The sequence below is a fragment of the Chlorocebus sabaeus genome, chromosome 9, assembly GCF_047675955.1.
Source record: "Chlorocebus sabaeus isolate Y175 chromosome 9, mChlSab1.0.hap1, whole genome shotgun sequence".
Taxonomy (NCBI): Eukaryota; Metazoa; Chordata; class Mammalia; order Primates; family Cercopithecidae; genus Chlorocebus; species Chlorocebus sabaeus.
In genome coordinates, this window is record NC_132912.1 from 27,595,473 (window position 1) to 27,615,851 (window position 20,379).

General features: G+C 43.0%; 1 protein-coding gene across 3 annotated transcripts in view; it reads right to left on the reverse strand.

Annotated features, from left to right (window-relative positions):
• Positions 1 to 19,955, reverse strand: part of MKX (mohawk homeobox) — a 78,656-nt gene extending 58,701 nt beyond the window's left edge. The window contains exons 1-5 of one of the 3 annotated variants that reach the window (XM_008002636.3): positions 15,888 to 19,950; positions 13,397 to 13,666; positions 11,513 to 11,672; positions 5,325 to 5,478; positions 4,561 to 4,896 (exon numbers count right to left, since the gene is read on the reverse strand). In XM_008002636.3, coding sequence (XP_008000827.1) covers positions 4,561 to 4,896; positions 5,325 to 5,478; positions 11,513 to 11,672; positions 13,397 to 13,584 — 838 coding nt within the window. In that variant the 5' untranslated portion in view covers positions 13,585 to 13,666; positions 15,888 to 19,950. Of the gene's footprint in view, positions 1 to 4,560; positions 4,897 to 5,324; positions 5,479 to 11,512; positions 11,673 to 13,396; positions 13,667 to 14,627; positions 14,744 to 15,887 lie in introns of those variants that run through there. The other 2 variants (XM_008002637.3, XM_037983419.2) reach the window with 2 other exon arrangements.
• Between the last annotated feature and the right edge of the window lie 424 nt (positions 19,956 to 20,379).

A 20,379-nucleotide genomic window follows, 5' to 3' on the forward strand; every position in this document is an offset into this window, starting at 1 on the left:
ATTTGAACCTGGCTCAACAGGAATGAAGGTGGATATTACACTAGGGGTCCTTATCCTGGCACCTCCCAGAGCAGATGACCCCCAGGTCTAGAGGCTTGGAGGTCAGTTTGTAAGGAAATTCACTCAATCAAACATCTGAAAATTGACATTCGCTAAGCTCACATGATAAAAAGAAATTATAATTTTAATTTAGATGACTTAATTCAATGGATGACACTGAGTGACTAACTTTCCTTTGAGTATAATTACATTTAGATGCAATGACCTTAATAATTCTGATCAATTGTGATGGTATAACTACTGCTGTCAAAAATGTTTCAACCCATCTGTATTGAGAGTGTGCTATGCACCTGGCATGAAGCCAAAGACTGGATTACAGAGAAATAATGTCTATGTAAAATCAGTAAAAATATGTATGCATTTGCTTTGATGTTTCTAGCAATATCTTCAATTAGGATTACTACTTTATAATCTATAAGACTTCAGCCCCCTAGAATTTAATAAAAATAAGTGAAATAAAATTCAGTGATACATTATCCTTTCTCACACCAACTTTCAACTAGCCTTTTTTTTTCTTTGAGACACAGTTTCACTCTGTCACCCAGGCTGGAGTGCAGTGGTATAATCTCCTCTCACTGCAACCTCTGCCTCCTGGGTTCAAGCGATTCTCGTACCTCAGCCTCCCTAGTAGCTGAGATTAGAGGCGACTCCCACCATGCTCAGCTAATTTTTGTATTATTAGTGGAGATGGGGTTTCACCATGTTGGCCAGGCTGGTCTCGAACTCCTGATCTCAGATGATCTCCCTGCCTCGGGCTCCCAAAGTGCAGGGATTACAGGTGTGAGTCACCGTGCCCGGCCTCAACTGGCGTTTTGCTTCCATGTATTTAATAAAACTCATTACAAAACAGCCACTCTAACAAAAATGGATGAATAAATGGATAAAGTTCCTTAGCAGCTGGGTGCAGTGGCTCACGCCTGTAAATCCACCACTTTGGGAGGCCGAGGTGGGCAGATCATGAGGTCAGGAGATCGAGACCATCCTGGCTAACACAGTGAAACCCCGTCTCTACCAAAAACACAAAAAATTAGCCTGGCATGGTGGCGGGTGCCTGTAGTCCCAGCTACTCGGGAGGCTGAGGCAGGAGAATGGCGTGAACCCAGGATGAGGAGCTTGCAGTGAACCGAGATAGCGCCACTGCACTCCAGCCTGGGCGACAGAGCGAGACTAAGTCTAAAAACAAACAAACAAACAAACAAAAAAGTTCCTTAGCAATAAATTGTAACAAAAACAAATAAATTGTAAAGTGTTCTTTCAAAAAATTTGAAAGTTCAGAATCTTTGTACTACTGTAGCACTGGGGGTGGGGGTGTTAATACAGACTTAGAAAATTTCTATTTAGGTGAGGGAGGAAAGAAAGATATAACCAGATGGAATTGAAAGAATTCAGAAGAAGGTTGTATGCCAGAGAAAACCACAGCAGTTGCTCAGAAAGTATTTCTTGAAATCCCCGGTTTTGCTATTTATTCATGCCTGGTAACCCAGCTACAACTGCAGCAACGCTGTCACTCAATTCCCACAGAAGACAGCCATTGATTGTTTTGATCTGAAACCTAGCAGATCAGTCTTAGGCTGCTAGTCTTTCTTAATTCTCCAACCATAAACACAAATCGTTTAGTCTGCCCTTTTTAAGTTGATGCACATGTGTGTAAAACCAGAAGTTTACATGTCTAGGTTGCTTTCTCTTTGCTTCCATAACTAAAAAAAAAAATAGGCTTTTATTTAAAAATAGAACTGGCAAATGAATAGTCCATACATTGGACAAAGTGCCTTTGGAATGCTTTAATAAAAATAAGCCTCTGAGACACTTAATTTTGAAAAGAATCAACTGCACAGGCGTGCTATTCATTCTGGTTTTATATTTTGTCACTTTTGAAAAGAGCATGCATTTTCAGAAGACTCACCACACTGGGCAAATTGCATAGTCATTAACCTATGTTTTTACTAGGCAATGTTAAATATTTTATAAGAAAAATATTTTTAAATAAAAGATTACCAATTACCAATTACTGTGTCTCATTAAAATTAATGTATTTGTCATTTTTTTTGTATTTGCCTATGCACATTTGTACTGTTATAACTGTATTATACTGTTCCCACAATTTTGAATTGTTTTTCAATTAATACTACATTATAAATATTTCTCAGGTATTTTCATAGTATCAGTATTATAAATAAAGATTTTGACTTTTATGGAGTCTTAATCTGGTTTGGAAATAAGATAACATTTATATTTTTTTAAAATTTGATATCTTTATACGTTCCAGAAAAATGCATAAAATACAAGCATTAATTCTTCAAAGTTTGAAAAAAAATGAATGAATTAAGTCATGTGTTTTCGGAATTGGATTGACTAAAAATCTTAATTTTTTGTGAGTTATTGGCCATTTAAAACTTTTCATGTTTATGAACTTTTGTGTGGAGAATGCCAATTTATTTAAATATACATTTACATATAGTATATTGCCAAACAATTGTGCATAGTACTTCATCATAATTTTTTAAAACCTTTTTTGTTTAATAACTATTTATTGATTGCTGTTTCCTTCCTTTGTAATTTCCAATTTTAATTTGTGTCGATTTTTACTTGTTTATTACTGTTTTAAAAGAGTCAACTCTTATTTATTTTTCAGCTTTCCATTTGACCTTTATTTGTTTTATTTTTATTACTTTTTTTCCAATTATCTGTATTTGAACAATGTGATTTCCTTTCTTTAAAAATAAACCTTCATAAAACTCTGAATTACTTTCAAGTTCTCTGGTTACAATAGTTAGATGTTAATATGTAGTGTCTTCATTTTCTTTTTTTTTCTTTTGCAACAGGGGCTCCCTCTGTTGCCCAGGCTGGTGTGCAGTGGCACAATCACGGCTCACTGCAGCCTTGATCTCCTGGGCTCAAGCAGTCCTCCCACCTCAGCCTCCCAAGTAGCTGGGACTGCAGGTATGCACCACCATGCATGGGTAATTTAAAAAAAAATTGTAGCAATGGGGGTCTCACCATGTTGCCTAGGCTTGTCTCAAACTCCTAGGTTCAAGGAATCCTCTTGCCTCTGCCTCCTAAAGTGTTGGGATTACAGGCATGAGCCACCATGCCCAGCTTCATTTTCCTTATTGGCTAAATTTCCTTTTATTTTTTCTTCTTCCTAGACCCAATTATTGTTTACAAGATGATTTCTGTATTTCTGAGTGTTTAGAGTTTGTTTTTATTGTTAGAGTTGGTGATGCAAAGAGAAAATGAGGTTGATTTAAGTCTTTAGAAATGTATTGCTATTTTCTCTGAATCTTTGTAGATCATTTGTCTCATAGTAGATGTTTGAAAATCAGATTGCTGGTGAAATGATCTACAGGGTATATTAACAGAGCAACGTTAGATTTCTTAATAAAGCCCTACTATTCACAGACCAAGCTTCTTGATATTATGAAGAAAAGATGTAGTAAAATGTGTATACTTTATACCATAGGGTCTAGCATACCGTAACTACTGTATACATGATTGGTAGTAGTAGGGATAATAATAGTGATTCTAGTAGTGATGTTCTTCCTATCTCTTGTGCAGACTCAGATCTAGAGGAGAGTACCTACTATGTGTTCTTGGTCTGGGTTTTCTTATCTGTGATGTAATGTCCCTGTTCTAGATGCTTTCTGAGGTTATTTCCAGCTCTAATATTCTAAATCCTATTTGCTGCCATTTTCAGGACCCAGACTCTGTCTACACCAGATATAGATGTAGGTCATGCATATTCCTTATTCGAAAGTCACCTCATACACTTCTTAAGAGCAAACCTCTCTGGGAACTGAAGTCAAGATAGAAATTTTTACCAAATCTACTACTCTATCTGAAAGTTTTGGACAGGTTGGAATCAATTCTTTATTTCTGGAAGGAAAGTAAAATTTTAAAAGCTATCTTTCAGCCCTGCTTATGCTTTTCAGGAATGAGAGTAAAATTTCCAGAGCAATGGAAGCCAGACCTATACTTTTCTTTCACAAAAGCTTGGCACCCCTATTAATTTGTTTTCATTTACCATCACTATTTAGCAATCAAAGCATTTAACAGAAAAGACATAATATAAAGTATTTGCAGGACTGGCCACAATCTGGCACTATCCTCTATTATGAATTATTCATAAAAGCCAGTATATACCTCCCCTAAACACTGTTATTATGAAGATTAAAATTATCATTAAGAATGAAAATTCTTCCATCTTGAGTTAATTTTTGTATAAAAACAAAACAAAAATATTAAAAAATTAAAATTAAAAAATAGAAAAATAAAACTTCTTATCTTTAATATGAAAACTGAAAATTTCTCAATAAGACCATAATCTACTAACAAATGTATCCATTGGCAATTATAAACAAAACGAAAGCTTTAAAACTGAATTATGGGCAATATGTGAATAATCTGATGCCTTTATACCTGCTAAAATAAACCCCTCTGATGCAGTTTTAATTGTGCTTGAAAAAGGTATCACAGGAATTACTACAGAAAACATGGGCTTACCTGTGCGATAGACAAAGTTGCCTTCGGTTTCTGATGACGATGGAGACACTAATTCTTCCTCAAATTCATTGGAGCTAAAAGATCCCGAGTGGTTTCTTTGCCTTGTTTTTCCCATCATGGTAGTGTTCGTGGCCATGACATGTCTCAAAGAGTCATTAAGGTAACGGTTCAACAAGCTGCTCTTGTATTTCGGGGGTGCCACGTAGTCCTCACTGGCCCGTGACTCTGGCCTCACTCCTGCTTTGATGACCGAGCTCTCACTTTTAATCACGGGATGGTGAACTGGGGTATTATAGCCCCCTTCATTCATGTGGTTTCTTGGAGGATTTTCTCCATCTACAGCGGAACAGTATCACTAAGTTGGATGGTAGGCACACTTTCCCCCAGCCACCCAACTCTTATATTTAATCCTTAAAAATATATAAAGGAAATATATTTAAAGTATATAAAATTATCTTTGATATTCAAGATTAATTTTTAGGCAATGAAAGCAAATATTTATGTCATCTCTCACTTATGGTATTTTAATTTTAATGAATTTCACTGAATATGTTATTCTGACACATGGTATATCTATAAACAAGAGGAAATGGCCATCATTCCTTTGGTCATTTATAGTATTATAAAAGTGAAGTTACTTCATGCAATAAAAAAGAACCGTTATGGCACCATCATATTTTGTGAGAGCAACCTTAAAAATAGCAATTATGGTGAACTTGCTATAGAGGCAAAACAAAGAAAGCAAAATAAAAATATTAACAAACCTTCAGAACACGAGTCATCACTGCTTACGCTAAGCCGTTCAGCATTGCCTTGAACATACTTGTTGTATAACTTTATTCTCAAAGCCCAGCTTAAATCTGGCTGTCGAACGGTATTCTTAAGCCGACGTCTTGCATTAGCAAACCAATTTGACACCTAAAATGGTATTATTTTTCAATTAACAAAACTTGAAAACATTATCCATGGTGCAACTATTTTCTCATAAAGGAGCTAAGCCTCTCTCAGTACCTCTGATCATTAAATATTCTCAGGACATAAGAATACTGGACATTCATATCCATTCATTCATTCGACAAACATGTTGCTTACTACACTGAGCACTTAGTGTATTTGTGGAATAAGGAAAAATGAAGAAGCCTTTACCTCAAAAAATTCTAGTAAGAGAAAAGTCCAGTCAGAGAAGTAGGAGGGTATACAAATAGCTAATATAAGAAAGAATGTGATGAATGGCATACAAGACATTAAAATGATACAGCAGTCCAAAAGAAAGAGGGGTTACTTTCATATGTGACTCCAGCCTTTTTGAGGAATTTAAGTGAGGCTTTGAAGAAGGTCCAGAATAGGTCAGGTTGAGAGGGAAGGGAAGTGCATTCCCAAAAAGAGGACACAGGAACAAATCGAAGTGAAATTCCAGAGAAATTGTAGGGGCTGAGGAAGAGGGAAGAGTTAAAGATGACCTTGAGTCATCAAACCTGTGTAACCAAGAGAAAGGTAGTGCATGTGGGGAAAGAGATAAAACTTTTTGAGGATAAAATGATGTGTTTGGCTTGGGCAATGTCTAGTTTGAGGTGCTAATACTGGTGACATGTCTGGTAAGAAAATAAAAGTGGTATCTGAGATTGAAGGGAGGGGATGACCAAATTCAAGAGGAAAAGGCACAGAGGTAATTGTCAAAGCTGCAAGAGTAGAAAGAATGAAAGCAGGGTCAAAGATCAAGCTTTGGAAACCATTAGAGATGAAAAAGGTGGGACCTGTTTGCTTCCAAAAGACGAGCTAGCAAAACAAGCAGAGGCAGAGCCATTGGTGAAGAGGAGGAAAATAAACAAAAGAACTCCTCACTTTAAGCCAAAAGTCAAGTGTTGCTTAGACAAATAGTTGAAGGCAAAGAAAGAAACATTTCAAGACAAAGAAAAGATACTTTCATTCTTTTTTTGAAGATGCCACTGGATTTGTACTTGAGGTTTCTTCTAAAATATCAGGCTATCATCAGTGCAGAGATTTTTAGAAACTCAAAAGGGCAATACTTGCCTTTAAAAGAATGAAACATGGGAAGAGAATTAAGTCTTTCTGCCAGTTTGGTCCAGAACATGACCAAACTGAGGAATTTAAGCTAGGCTTTGAAGAAAGGCCAGATTACTATAATGGTTTGTGTGGCAGTGTTTGTACTGGAAATTTCTCCTTTTCTTTTTCTAGATTTATACCATAAATACACATTTTTTGTGCATTACTCAAATCCTTATTATTCTACTTTTAAAAAACCCTCAAATTATACTTTTTCTCCCTGTCCTCATGGGTAAACACATGCTGGGTTTCCCATATGTATTTAATATTCAATATAGTCAGTACTATCTTCTTTGTACCTGAAGCAATGATAGTTATCCTTTCAAATTTATATGCAATGACATATAATCTCACTATGGCATTTCAGAAGTCAGTCTTCATCAACACTTCTTCCTGCTAAGCTATGTTACTATTACTATGATTTGGTCTGGCTTCAAATTCTCAGTCTGAATTCAAATTCTCAGTCCTTCTCATTCTCTACAGACAGACAACAAAATTACGGAGTGACTATTGTACTTTAGCCATGGGGTGAAGTTCTAGGAATGAATAAGCTTTGTCTTCTGCACTCCCAGAAGGACTAGCAGAAAAGAACTACACATAATTAACTGGGATACACCGGTGAACATTAGCTGTGGAAGCACATGGAGTCTGATCCCTTTCTTCATGAAATTTCTCAATCTTCCCTTGGATTATTCAACTCACTGTCAAGATCTTTATCCAACTACTTTATCCAACTATACTACTAACTGGGAATTTGAAAGCATTTCTCTTTCTAACTTCCCTCTCTTCCATTCTGTTCTCTTAAATGGATCTTAGCAACTATCATCAAATTCAAGAATTGATGCACCATTTTGATTTAATCACTTCACTTCTTCAAATCCTCATAAATGTCCTGTTATCCTATAATCACCATACAATGGAAAAGGACCTGGCTTCCTGTTCTGAATTTGCCAAAACCATGCGGTATGAATTTGGATAAGTTATTCAACTTTACTGAACTTTGAATCCTTCATCTCTAAAATGGATTTGATGGTTCCTAATATCCTTGTTAGCTCTAAAAATTAAGATGGGCAAATACAGCCCAAGTTTCCCTACAGCAATGTTAATTTCCTTTATACTAGGTACTAACCTCCCTCTGTTGACCAGTACTGTCTCCAGCAAGAGTATTTTTGTCCTTCTTTGCTCCTTTCACACAGAATACAGCCTGCAACTTCCCCTAGATCATTCATATTTACTAGAATTCAACTCCAAAACATTTTTGTAACTTTCTTTACTAAACAGTATATAATTCAGACTAACCTTAAATCTTCACACAGCAACCACACATAGTACAGTGTAAAATCCAATTCTTATGAAAGTCTTCTTATAATGAAAATGCAATGGCCTTCTAATTTTTAAAAAGTAATACACTATCCTTCTAACAGACAAAAATGGGGGAACATTTAAATGTCATAGGGGATTAACTAACTTTTCATACATAGGAGTCATATCTCTTTTATGTTTTATATACTCATAGTCTTTTATTTTTTACCATATTATAATAGTTACACATTAGGTGATTTTCCAGAAAGGTTTGTTGATGTCTAATATAGACTGTTTCAAAACTGATTTCATAAATTGACCACCACCCAATCTGGTAATATATGTATTCTGCTGGGGTTTTTTGTTTTTTTTTTTTTTTTTCAGTACAACCTAACAGATAGATACACTCCAAGGTCTTTAATGTGTATTTGCAGTAGGTCCTGCAAACAGCAAATAGCTGGTTAACAAATTTGCATATTCTTGTTTTGCATTTCTTTCTTGATGAATTAATGCAAATTCCATCTGTTTCACTGAAGGTAAAAATATCGGTTCAAATTTTCTACTTTTAATCTACTATGGATTCCTTCGGGTTGTCATTCATATTCTCTTCAAATTGTATTTTACATGAAACAGGTCTCCTTACCAAGGATAGGTTCTGGAACAGAATTTTAATGTCAAACTGAATGCTATGTGTGTATATATGTATAGATGTTTGGGCCTCTAAGTTTTCACTATAAAATATGGGAGATAGTTAGATATGACTAATTTATATAATTATATTTTATATTGGTATCTATCTGTCTATCTCCCATATTTTATAGTGAAAGATTAGAGGGTCAACTATCTAGAAACTGGGAGGGAAAACTAAATAATAGTCATCCTATTTTAACAAAGGTGTTTACATTCATCATGTTGACAGAGCAATTGTTATAGTACACCCAAAGGGATAAACTGGCATCTGTCCATCTTTGAACACACTAAATTAACAAACTTCTGAGCTATTCAACTGAAATATTGAGCATTTCATTCCCACACCATGTAATATAACACTTGGAATAATGAATAAGGACTGATCTGAGATTTTGTTGAATATTTAACAGTTGTTATAAGCCTTATAGCTGATAACAGCATATATATCTCAGCAGGCACACTCAGTACCAACGAGAAACAGAGTTATGTCAACAGTGGAGACAGAATCTTGGAACATAGTAGTTTTAACAAATTGTATGTGGACAGATCACAGGAATATGAGACTTCCATTATTAGAGGAGGAAGCATTAACATCTACTCAGTGTTCCTTGGTAAGTTCCATATCCTGCAATAATACAAACCCCAATCACATACTATTTTATACTATTCCACAACAAAGCTGTTTATATTTTGAGAGTACAGAGTGTATTTCTATAGCATTTGAACAATGATCAGCCATAGGATCAGCCATAAGATCCATTGGTAATTCTATACATTTTAATTTTTTCCATTTATCACTTTAAAGCTTCAGAAACCAGCTTCATTAATAATAAAATTTGAAATCATTATACAGTTGTCATTTATTATTGTAAAAGTTATTTTACCCCACTTAAAATTACATATGTTTGTGCATTTTTATTTTCTGAGGACTAGTGTAAGAGAAAAAAAGTGTTTTGAATGAAAATTTCATGTAAAGCATATTTTAAAAATGTAATAGCGTCACCAAGATCTGAATGTAAAAAGCATTTTTATTTGTATTTGAACTATCATTACAGGTGGCAAATAATTTAAAATTACAACTACTTGTATTGCAACTCAACGAAAGTGCTACATAAGAAAGTTTAAATGGCTCTCCTAATGACAAATGCTACTTCATAATTTAAAAACGTCCTAAAACACGTCATAAATGTTCTGTTGCTTTCTGTATGGAAGAATAGCCACTCTTAAATATAAAGCTCTATATCAACCAGAATAACATAGTGTTTCATTGCTGACATCACTGTGAAATATTCAAATAACTCTATAAATTAGTGTATTTTAAAAATAAATAGCATACGTATTTAAACGAAATTTTAACATAGGTTATTTATTTTCATAAGTCAGGTTTTTCTGACGGGAATAATTTATTTAGAAACTACTTTGGTAAATCGCTAAAAGATTCACAGTTCTATGTTAAACAGTTATTAAGCCAAGAACACTAAATTAATTTTCCCCTCCACTGCTGCAGCAAATCACTATTAATACCATTGCCTGATAATATGAGAGAAACAGATGTTTTTGTATATAATTATATTCTGAAAATAAGCAGAAATTACATATTCTAGTATTGATAGCCTGACTATAAGTCAAGTTTCACACCTTGTCAAACTTTCCAGTAATTCCTAAAGGGAAATTTTAAATACTCCGGAAAGCAATTTTTATTTTATCCACTAGTTCCTTTTTTTCTTTTTGGAGCTCCTGCTTACTGTAAATTTAGTGGAATGGCCAAATTTTCACAATCAGGTAATGCTATTGTAATGTGCAAAACTTCTCACCTGATGTAGCTCCTCCTCCTCTTCTTTCTGAATAAATTTGCTTGTTTGCATGTAGAAAGTTCAAGCCACCATATTTATTTTAAAAAAAATTGTGACATGATGGGAAAAGCATTTGATCTGGAATTATTTATTTCCAGGCCTATCTCTGTCTTTTACTGACACAACTGCCCCAAGTCTTGGTTATGTCAAGTGTAAAATTCTGATAATAACTGCCTACAACATCGTGATTTTGTGAACAGTAAGATTCAGTTTTGAAAAGCTAGTCAAATGTAAAGTAACGCTATTCACCAGAGAACACAAACTTTGCACCATTTCTCCACTCTTGGCAAAGTAACCCAACCATCTGAAATCTGCCTCCTCTCCTTAAGCCCAGCAGAAAAGCATCAGGAGCAAAATGCTGTGGATTGCAGCTAATGCTTAGGATGCTTCCTATTAAAAAAAAAAAAAAAAAAAGTTTTTCGGGGTGGGGGAGTGGGGGGGGGGTGTTGATCCAAACATCATTTCTTATCTTTCTATCCCCTACTCCTAGCTGTCAGTAATGGTAATTTTGAAAGTTACTCTGTACCTGAGCTTTAATACTGGGCCTTAATATGGAGTGTCACACTGCACGGTTCTCAAAGTGGGGTTCCTTCCTAGCCTCAGCTGCAGCAACACCTGGGGCCTTGTAAGAGATGCAAATGATGGTCTCACCCCAGACCTGCTGAATCCGTAACTGGGAGGTGGAGTCTAGCGATTTGTGTTTTAAGCCCTCCAGGCGATTCTGATGCTCACTAATGTTGAAAATCACCGCAGATGGCATCATCTGGATTCATCTATATGTGGCTCTTGAATCCAGATTCCCAGTTACCTTCTCATAAGTCTGCAGTTGACTTTTCACTTCCCTCCCTGACAGCGCTTCCTGCACCGAGCATCTGCACTGAACTGAGGGATGAGGGTGAGAAGTGATTCAGAAACTCCCACAGCTCGACTCCATCCCTCTCCAGGTAGAAGCGCCACGTGGAGAGCCTCACAAACCCTTAAGCGTGCCCGCTCTTCAGCCCCTCGCCGGGAAACGGATCAGGGGGTTAATTAGTCCTGATTACCTGCACTAGCGTCATCTGCGAGCCGAGGGCCAAGAGTATCTTCTCGGTCTTGGTGGGGTACGGGTTGTCACGGTGCTTGTAAAGCCACTGCTTGAGGGGCCGCGCCATGTCTTGCAGGGCCTGCCGCTTGTGCCTCACCTTCCCGCCATTCTGCCGGGCGCTGGGACATGGGGAGAGGAGGAGGCCCTGGTGAGCGACACGATTGCCCGCCCGACTCCTCCACGTACCGGCCGAGTCCGAACCCCACATCCAAGCTGCGCAGTCCTGCCTTGCGCCCCTGCTCTGCGCGCGCCCAGAGTTTGGGAGAGGCAGGGAGTGGGAGCCACAAAGTTTCTGGATGGGGAGGTCATTTCGCTAGGTTTATCTTGAGTAGGGGGATATTTTGAACTCAATACCCCAAGGTTAGAGGTTTAGGAGATGAAGGTCAAGTGATTTGAAGAAAACGGCTATGCCAGTCGCGGATCTGGGCAGCGGGGCAAACTGCTCCCCTTCCCTCGCCCGCTGGCGCCGCGCCCTCGAGTGACCCTGGCCTGGCAGGCCTGGCAGGGTATGTGGCAGGCTCTCGAAACTTTCCTCGGGGATCTCTTGTCTGCTCCCAGAGGCTTTCTGTCGCCTGTGGTCAGGGGAAAGGTCGCCGACTGGACAGAGGGAATAAAGCAAAGGAGCACTGCCTCCCCCGCTCTCTTTAAGCTCTCTATTTCCTTTAATCTTTTAGGAAAAGGGGGAAACTTTCCAAAGGAGGTGGTGGTTTGTGGAGGAAGGCTGCAGAACCCAAAAACACTGTCGGGCCGTTTCCCGACTAAGGGAGGGTTAAAAGTACGGCAAGCTCTGTCACATCAGGTAAAGTAAAAAGACCTCAGGAAAAGCATATTCAAAGGAGGAGGAGGCAGAGGCAGCCACGGGCCTGGAGCCGGGAGCCTGGAGCTCAGAGCTTGGAGCGTGGCCTGGGGCGATGCGCTCCCGCACCGGTCCGGGAGGTGTCGCGCGCGGCCGCCGGCGCGCCCAGCCGCTCCCCGAGGCTTGCGCGCCTGCGCCGGAGCGTCCTGGGTTTCTGCCTCTTTAAACACTTTGAAATGCAATTCCACCCGAAGCGACTGGTAGTAACATTTTGACGAAACCGAATCTCTATTTTACTAAGCAGCGACGCCGCAGAACAAGCAGCTGATGTAATCGTTCAGGTGGAGGCGGCCAGGACTGCCACCCTTCCCCAGCGGGGCGTCCGGGAGGCCGCCGGGATCCGGCCGGGCATAGCCTGCCCTCCACTCACCGGCAGTCTGAGCAGCTGGCCTACCCGCAAGCTGCCGCCCCCCAGCATCCCCCTCACCCTGCTTAACCCAAAGCCTGCCCCGCAGGCCCGGAGCCTCCCCCTCCGGGTTCGCTGCGGGCCCCGCCGAGCCGCGCGCGCGCCGGGGACTCCCTGCGGGGAGGCGACCTTCCCGACTCCTTGGGCCAGGCGAGCCGCGGGGCCCTGGCGAGGGGCTGGGGTGACCGAAGAGAAGTCCGCGAAGTCTGAGCCGGGACTCCCCGACTACTTGGCTTCGCCTGTTTCTCTGCACCCAGCTCAGTCCTTTTTCCTCGCCCTCAGCCGCGCACCGGCACCCGCAGTCCGGAGAGGGGCAAATAACCCCCAAATCCGAGGTCCAGGCAGCAAGGACCGAGGGGCAGCTCCTGGCGCCCTCAGTCTCCACCAAGCTCTTTGGAGCTGCCCCGACGAATTGATCCCTCATGTTGTCAGATAGGAGCCCGTTAACATGAGAACGCGCGAGCCCTGGAGAGGCAGACCTGCACACCCAGGGAACTCCGGGCCCTTTGCCCCCAACCCGCCCGCGTTGTAGCGGGACCCCAGCACAGCTCACCGTCCCCTCCCCCCGGGAATGCGCATACCCTGTCCTCCGGTGTCTCAGGCCGAGGTTGTCCTTGAGGGGCGGGCCGTCGGGAATGCCCACCTCGGGGCGGGCGTGAGGACTGTCCAGGACACTGCTGTAGGGCCGGCCACCCCGCTCCCGCTCCGGGGCGCCTCCGTCCTCAAACAGCACCGCACCGCTGAGCTTGTTGAAGACGATGGTGTTCATGGTGCCGGGTGGCAGGGACGCGCTGCGTGGCCGCAGAGCCTCGGGGCTTGGCCGCCGGGAGCTCCGCAGCAGGGCTCGGCTTCTAGGAGAGGAAGGTGCATCTCGTTACTTACTGGCTGAGAGTGCTCAGACCCCTGCAGGTCCTGGGCCTTGAACTTGGCCGGGTCGCCGGGCTGCAGAGCCGAGGGGAGGAGCGGCGCCGCCGCAAATGGCAGGGACCCTGCGGCTCTCCCCAGTTGGCTACACGCCCCCGCCCCTGCAGGCTCCCTGGACAGGTACTTGCCCTCTTCCTTGCCTGGGCGATCGATCCCCCCTTCCCCTCACTCCCCAGAACTACAACCGGGAATCATTCACCCGCAGAGGCAAAGGAAACGAATTCCCAAACGAGCCTCTGGGTTTCAGTTTGTGTCTGGGAGAGGCATACTCCGGACTGCGGAGCCGGGACCGGCGTGAGGCCGCGCGTGGTTCTTCAATCACAGCAGAAGACTAAAGCCTCTGGGACCCCCAACTCGGGGCGTCAGGAGGGACTGGATGGAAGGGAAGAGTTGGGGTAATGTGCCAACCGCATCCGCAAGGCCCAGTTCGTGAGTCCCAGGCCATACCGGAATTTGGAGGATTTTCGTGTTTTCTAGATCGTGGATGGTTTGGTTGAAACCCCCGCATCTTCTGCCCGATAAGGTCCCCCGGGGTGAGGTTGGGTTCAAGGACAGGGAAAAGTTAAGTGGCGTCAGGACGAGAGCACCACTTCTCCCCCTTCTCTCCCCGAATCTTCCTATCATCCCCCAACGCGCCCCGGGACGTGCATGGTCCTAAGGTCCAAGGCGCCAGGACCCAGGTCCCGAGAGCCCTCAATCAGTGCCATTCTCTTCCGCAGCACGGGTGTCAGTCGCGGGCTCGGAGCCCCTTGACACTCGCTCCTCTCTGGGGTCTCCGGGGACCCTTTCAGAGGCTGTAAAGGTGTCAGAAGCCCAGGTCAGGAGGCAGCTTGGTCGGCGCACCTCCCGGGCTGCGGCTGCCACTGTCGGGGAGAGCCAGCAGCTCACCTCTGGGGTCGCGGAGACCCTGAGCCTTTGCCTGCAGCGCACGGGCTTCAGGGGCAAGTCCGCGCGGCCGCGGAGCCTCAGAGTTACAGCCCCAGGGCGCGCGGCAGCCCTCGCCCGCCCCATCTCCCGGCCTCGCGCCTCGGGACAGCTCCCGTTTCCTCCGAGCGGCCTCCGCTTCGCTGCCAGCGCCCCCTTTGCCCGTCCAGTCGCGGCATGGGCTGCTACTCCGCTAACACACGCGCGCGCGCATACACACACACACACACACACACACACACACACACCCTCTGCCTCGCCGAGTGCCCACACTCGCTCCCGCCCCCGCCCCGCCCTCCGGTCACCGCAGCAGAGGCCACGCGTGACATTTAGGACTGTGGCCACCGCGATCAAACTACGGCTACGGTCTGTGTTCGTAGGGAAGTGAAGTCAGACCTCTGCTGGATGCCGCGTGTCCCTTAGGACTGCGTCCTCCCGCGCAGACAGGTACGTGCCTGGGGTGTGCACACAGCCTCGGCAATAAGTGTCAAAGAGAATTTCCGCACTCGCAGCCCCTGTTCTACAGTCAAGACTAGCGTTGCTGTTTTCTTTTAACGTCAGTGCCCTTGGGGATGTGCGTTCATGCTGCTTTATTTGTACAAGACACCTTTCCCTGGCCCGGCCTTCTCCGCGCCACCCCAGTGCGTCCTCCTAGATGAGACGACGTGTTTTTCCTAGCGAAGTCACCACGAGGTTAGCCACCTCGGACCCTTCCCCGGCAGCCCCAAGCCCACGCAGAGATCGCAGACAGAGACAACAGGCGCGCTCTAGGTCTGCAGGCAGCAGGCTCAGAGGCAAGCGATGGCAAAGGTCCGAGCGCCGTCCTGTCACAAGGGGTCCGGGGGCGTGTGAACCACACTTCCTGACCCTCCCAGGACTCCCGCGCGCGGCCACCCGCGCCTCTTCTCAAATCACTTACCCGGATTCACTCCAGACTGTGGCCGGGGAGGTCACTCCCTGCAGAAGTGTCCCCCTCCCCCCAACGCCGGCGAATAATTTTAAAGCAAAGGAGGCGCGGCCAGGTGGGCTCCCAGGCTCCGCGCAGGCCCTTGGGTCAGGCTTGGCCGCCACCCGAGCGCGTCTCCACCAGACCTTGGAGGGAAGTTGGGGGAAGGGCGGGGAGAGCACCAGCGCCCGGGGCACAGGGAAGGTGGGGCGCAGGGGCCAGAGCGAGCCTGGCGTTCCCCGGAAGCCGGCTGGGACTCGGCGACGCGGGGGCTGTACCTGTGGCTGCGGGGCCGGCGGCCGGCTGCAGGGCGGCTGGCTCTCCCGCCTCGAGACTAGGCGCACTCCCATCCCCGCCGCATGTTCTCCACGCGGGCTCCGGCGCGCTCACCACCGCCACCGCTGTCGTCTCGGCTTTATTTACCCAGCCCGGCGCGCGCGGCCCGGGAACAGGAATAGCGAGGCCTTCTCATGTTTCCTGACTGCGCGGCCCAGCCGGCGAACATCCTGCGGGCGCAGTATCCACGTTCCCGGGCGGGTGGAGAGGAAGCGTCCGCGCCCGCCCGGCCGCGGGGGCTGCTGTTAACCCCTAGCAGAGGAGCCGCTGCCGGGGAGCCCCGGGCCCGCCGAGTCCTGCGGAGCCGGGCGCGGCTCTCAGATCCGCCGGCCTCGCAGGCTTGGAGCAGACGGGGCTTATCCCTTCGCACTTTAGGAGAGAAATTGGAGAAGCTGCCGGGAGCTCTCGGCTCCGGCTCCAGAAGCTGGGAGACTGCGGTGCAAATCCCGTGTCTTAGCTGGCCCGATTGCCGGAAATTTCACCGCGCGTGGCTAGGCGGGAGAGGCCACTGTGACGCGCCCTGTATTTCCCTCCAGGAGGGAAGTTAGAGCTTGGTTTTGCACCTACAGCCCTGGAGCGTATTGTGGAAAGTGCTAGCGCCCAGGAGCCTCTTTTCTGCTGTCACTGGGCTTCTGGGGTCCTGGTTGTCTCAATCAAAGCCAGGCACACGTTCACCTCCGGGGCAAGAGTGGTGAGGCTGCCCTCGCCGCTGGGTATAGTGATGGGGGAAAGCAAGGATGGGGTGAGTTGAGCCCAGGTGGCCAACCCGCGGTGACCCGAGTGTAGAAGAGGAGGCGCGCCAGAGCCAGGAATCTGCACTCGGCAAAGGAGATGGAACTTAGAAGAATCACAAGCTGGGACACAGGGCAAAGAGAGAATGGCTACCAGATTCTCTAATTGATGATACTTTGCTTCCTAGCATTACTGCAAATATAAGTAGCAAAATCGGCGGTTTAGGTGCAACTGCAAGCTCAGAGCTACTGGCAGCCCAGAAGATCCCCAAGGTGCCAACAACGAAGCTGCCTGCGCTCTCGCCGCCGGCCCTGTGGTCCCAGGGAACTTTCGCCCTTTTTAAAGAACAAACTTAGATTTCCCCTCACCACGCTTAAAGAAATAGCACCATTTGTCCTTTTCCCCTCTAAATGTGGCTGGCCAGAGCCGGGGCAGTGGCCCACTTTAGCATCTTCTTTTTGTGTGTGTTTAGGGGGCGGGGATGCCTAGAAGTGGTTAAAATATTTACTAAAGCTATTATTTTAAAGACTAATCACACCCTCAAATTTCATAGGTATCATCTATCAAATTACGCGATAGCAAACCGTTGTGCAGTGGTACAATGTAAACCATAAAGGAAGGCCGGTTTACATTTTTGCGCACCAGGAAAATACAAAGTATCACTGGAACACGTTCTGATGTCCTCGGCTCTCTTTTGTTATATAACTTGCTGTTGCAGCGCTTGCATCTTGTCTTTGGCGCTGCCCTTGTGGTGTGAGTTCAGTACAGTCTTCTTCTGGTCTACAGACCTCGCTGTAGGAACTTAAAGACAGGGGTAAATCCTAAGGTTTCAGCCATCAATTTTCAGCGAACAAATTTCACCACAGAAGCAGATCTAATTGATTTCATAAGACGAAAGAGCCATCTTCTCTTTTATGGTCTCTATCAGTGGTGCTGTCACCAGGAATCGTAATGAAATCAGCTCTAACACACCCCTGCAACATTTTTTTTGGTCAGCTGTCCCAGGTAAAGCAATAGGCATGATACAGTTACTTGCAGTTTCTCAGTATTCTACTAACTTTTTGAGCTATATGCTATAGTACATGTTAGTATAGGACAAATGAATTTTGTTGTTTTAGTACTTAACTATATTTACTCAATTTAAAAATGCATTTAGAGCGCTTTTATTTAAGATATTCTTACAGGTAATATTTGTTTTCTTAAATTCTGAAATGAAATATACAGCAAAAGTCTTAATGCAAAAATAATTTTCATTTGATATAGGAATAAAATACGTTTGAGTAAGCCTCAATTCACTAAAAAATTGACATATGGTAATTCCCTTAGACTATGATTTAATAATTAAAATCCATTTAAAAATGAAAGAAGAGGGAAGGATCCATTCTAGAAGTGAAATGGTGTGAAATATCCCTCTGTAATATACAAATGAGCATTTATTTTATTTTTACAAGTTTTATCCTCTATGCAAAAGGGAAGTGTTGTCTTCATTTTAACCCACAGTTCAAATACATTCATAATTAAATTACACCTATTTCTAAATTAAATGTTACTCAGCTTCTTGTGCTATATCCAATGTCAGTATATGAAATGCTATTTATAATCCTCAGAAGTAAAACCTCCAGTTTTAGAAAGTTTTAGAAGATTTAAGAAAGTATATGTAGTTTGTGGAAGATGGCCTTATGCAGCGGGGAAAAAAACCCAAAACACCTAAAAACTTAGACCAGAAATCAGAAGGCTTGAGCCCTGATTAACTAGAATTAACTATCTTAATTCTAGTTAATTTGATGTTGGTTTAGCCTGAATTTACTAAAGTATAAAATGACAATAATAAGTTTTCCACAAACTGCCTTACACTATTATGAAGGTTTTGTGTGTGTGTGTGTTTTTTTTAATGTGAAAGTAAGATATTGCTTTGCTAAAGCTAGAAAGACGTTAAGTAAGAACATTTGGAAGAAATATTAATTCATTGTATTGGACTCTGCAGTTCTAAATATATGTCATTACTACTTTCTGGTAAAGAAAAAGAACAAGTCTTCAGTTTTAGCATTTTGATATTTTACCAAGGTACCCTGACATTTCAGAATAAATATTGGTCAAAGTGTTTGAAAATAATGAGTGTTTTAAAACTCCTTTTTCCAGGTATTACTTATAAGCAATAAAACAAACTACAAAACCAGAGAATGACTACAACTTCCTGCTCAAATGGTATAAAATAGTAAGTTAATGAACAAACAGCAGGTTCAGCTCACACGTGGCCAGTTTGATGGCAGAGATACATACTGGAGTGCGTAAGGGGAACAACAGAACAAGTGGTGACACATATGGCTGCAGAAACACTGAGCTAAGTAGTAGAATGGGTGGCCACGAAGTATCTCACAAGATATTTCTGCTTTGTTTATAAGTTAATTTTAGTTCCATAAATAATGCAGAATGAATAACGCCTTACAGGGAGGGTCTTTTGCATAAATCCACTCTCAAACGAAGAGGAATACAAGTGAAAATGCCTCTCAGTCACTTCCACCCAATCACATTCTGCAGAGGAATCACCCAAAGCTGGCAGTTGCAGGTTGGATATGCATCTGTTTAAGTTTTTTCTATGCACTTACATACATGAATAAAACAAATAAATTATAGTTTTGCTAAATGAGACTGTATATAAGTGTACATATACATACCCAGTATTAAACTAATTCTTGCTTTTTCATTCCGTGGTGTCCTAAAGAACTTGTGTATTAGTAGGCACACATGTAACTCCTTCTTTTAAACTGTTACATGAGACTCCACAATCTACTTAACGATTCTCCTATGAACATGTCTGTCTTTCCAATTTTCACTATTGTAAACATCAAACATCCTTGCATATGAGTATTTCCATATATGTATACGTGTTTCTCGAGAAAACAGTTACCCAGATATAGAATTTCTGGGTTGAAGGAAACATGGTTTTTAAATGTTGATAGATACTTGCAAATTTTTCTCCAACCTATACCACCGCTGACACATGTATGCTCCAATTTCCTCACATGCCACACAGCATTGCATATGTTCAATCTTCATGTTTGCCTAAATGATGAGTAAAATAATGCCACACTGTTTGAAAACCTATTCCTTTATAAGCCATTTGCATTTCTCAATTGAATTTCCTTTGCTTATATCCTTATGAGATGCCTTATTGATTTACAATGCTTATTTATAAATCGTTTTTTCAGGATATATATTTTTACATGTTGCAAATATGTTACCTGGTCTGTGGCTTGCCTTTTACCTGTTTTGTCCTTGTCTTACAGAATGATTAAATGCAAATAGATCAGTATGTCAATCTCCTTCTTTGAATTCTGGTTTTTGTGTCTTGCTTAAGAAGGTTTTTTTTTTTTTTCTTTTTGTATTTTCATCTAATACTTAAAAAAATTGTTTCTACTTGGCTTCTTAATAAGTTATGGTTCAGATTGAGATGGTTGATTCAGTGATGTTCTAGGATGAAGTCATTTATCAGCTTAGAAGCAGGAGAGCAGTTTCCAGCAGCTGTATTTTCCACAGCACAGTGTGACTGCACATAGCTTTTCAAAAACATCATGTAAAAAAGAAGGGATAACCTATCACAAGGAATATAAGGTTATTTGTAAAAGTAATGAAAAAGCACCCATTGTTTGAAAGTAAAATGTATTTCTCTCCTTGCTTAACTTTTCATGGAATGGGAATTAA